This window comes from Otolemur garnettii, unplaced genomic scaffold (genome assembly GCF_000181295.1).
Source record: "Otolemur garnettii isolate 467f Iridium unplaced genomic scaffold, OtoGar3 scaffold00032, whole genome shotgun sequence".
Classification (NCBI taxonomy): Eukaryota; Metazoa; Chordata; class Mammalia; order Primates; family Galagidae; genus Otolemur; species Otolemur garnettii.
In genome coordinates this window covers 8,878,455-8,880,480 of record NW_003852427.1, presented here as the reverse complement: position 1 = coordinate 8,880,480, position 2,026 = coordinate 8,878,455, and the positions used below count along the sequence as shown (strand labels likewise).

General features: G+C 46.1%; 1 protein-coding gene across 1 annotated transcript; it reads right to left on the bottom strand.

Annotated features, from left to right (window-relative positions):
• Nucleotides 1-712: 712 nt before the first annotated feature.
• Nucleotides 713-1,252, bottom strand: LOC100947454 (myosin light polypeptide 6-like). Its single transcript, XM_012804978.1, has one exon. It carries the CDS (start codon nucleotides 1,219-1,221, stop codon nucleotides 832-834), a length of 390 nt encoding a protein of 129 aa, XP_012660432.1. The 5' UTR covers nucleotides 1,222-1,252; the 3' UTR covers nucleotides 713-831.
• Nucleotides 1,253-2,026: the final 774 nt, after the last annotated feature.

Below are 2,026 nucleotides of genomic sequence, written 5' to 3'. Positions count from 1 at the left end.
CAGGAGACTCGCTTGAGCCCAGAGTTGGAGGTTGCTGTGAGCTGTGATGCCCCGGCACTCAAACCAGGAGGATAGCTTGAGGCTCTGTCTCCAAAAAAAAAAAAAAAGATGTCCGTTCAAGCTGGGTGCAGTGGCTCACACCTATAATCTGGGGAGCCAAGGCAGGAGGATTACTTGAGCTCAGGAGTTCAAGACCAGCCTGAGCAACAGAAAGACCCCCATTTCTACTAAAAATAGAAATTGTGGTGAACACCTATAGTCCTAGCTAAGCTACTCAGGAGGCTGAGGCAGGAGGATTGCTTGAGCCCAGGAGTTTGAGGTTGCTATGAGCAAGGCTGATGCTACGGCAGCCTTACCCTCATGACAGAGTGAGACTCTGTCTTGAAAAAGAAAAATAAGTTAATAAATAAACAAATAAATACAGAAAAATTACCTGGGAGCATGATAGTCCATACCTATAGTCCTAGCTAGTCGGCAGGCTGAGGTACCAGAGAGACAACCACTTCCAGGTATTAAGCATATTAAACACAGAATAATTAAAATAGTAAGTATAGCGACAGGATCAAGCAGATAGATTAATGAAACAAAATTAAAACCCAGAAATATACGTGTATAATTATAAATGTAAAATTATATATGTAATTTATTTATATACATAAATTAAGTTTCTTATAAAGGTGGAGTTTTTATTTTTTATTTATTTATTTTTTTTAGGGCTACAGAGAACAAGTCTATTGGGTGAATGCTGATGGCAAACATCGTCCCAAAGAGACAAGATGGGAAAGGTCCTGTGACCAGAGAGCCTAGGACACCTTCAGGCTAGATACAGTCTCACACAGGAAAAGGGCTCTGGGGATATCGGGAGGGCCCTCTGCCATTCAGCATCATACGGACAAGCTCTTCATAGTTGATACAGCCATTACTGTCCTCATGCCCTGCCACCAGCATCTCAGCTTCTTCCTCTGTCATCTTCTCACCCAGTGTGACAAGGACATGCCAGATTTCAGCACCCATGACTGTGCCATTCCCTTCCTTATCAAGCACCCGAAGGCCTTCAGTGTAATTCTCAGAGGTGCCTTGGTCCTTGTTCTTGGCCACAGTCTGCAGCACGGGCAGAAAGTGCTCAAAGTCCAACACCTTCACATTCATCTCATCACTCTTGGGGTTCCCCAGGACCTTGAGCACCTGACCGTTGATAGGGTTCTGGCTCAGGGCCTTCATCACATCCCCACACTGGCTATACAAGATCTTGCCAAAAGGTGGTATTTTTAAAAAGACAGATTGTTCAATAAAAGGTATTGGCTGGGTGCAGTGGCTCACGTCTGTAATCCCAGCACTCTGGGAGGCCAAGGCAGGTAGATTGCTTGAGCTCAGGACTTTGAGACCAGCCTAAGCAAAACAAGACCCCATCTCTTCAAAATAGAAAAACTAGCTGGGTGCTGTGGCAGGCACCTATAGTCCCAGCTACTTGGGTGGCTGAGAGAAGAGGATTGCTTGAGACCAAGAGTTTGAGGTTGCTGTTAGCTATGACACCACAGCATTCTACTGAGGGTGACATAGAGAGACTCTGTCTCAAAAAAAAAAAAATTAAAATTTAGAGTGTGGTGGCACCTGTGGCTCAGTGGGTAGTGCACCAGCCCCATATACTGAGGGTGGCAGGTTCGAGCCCAGCCCCAGCTAAATTGCAACAAAAAAATAGCCAGGCATTGTGGCAAGTACCTGTAATCCCAGCTACTCAGGAGGCTGAAGCAGGAGAACTGTCTAAGCCCAGGAGTTGGAGGTTGCTATGAGCTGTGAAGCCCCAGCATCCTACCAAGGGCAATAAGTGAGACTCTGCTCTAAAAAAAAAAAAAAAAATTAAAGTTTGCGGTGAAGGGTAGTGCCTGTGGCTCAGTGGGTAGGGCACGGGCCCCATATACTGAAGGTGGCGGGTTCAAACCTGAACCCGGCAAAACTGTAACAAAAAATATCTGGGCACTGTGGCGGGCACCTGTAGTCCTAGCTACTCGGGAGGCTGAGGCAAGAG

What these genes read in the sequence shown, in the direction of transcription:
- LOC100947454 (XM_012804978.1), bottom strand. Translation starts at nt 1,221, where the DNA reads ATGAAGGCCCTGAGCCAGAACCCTATCAACGGTCAGGTGCTCAAGGTC.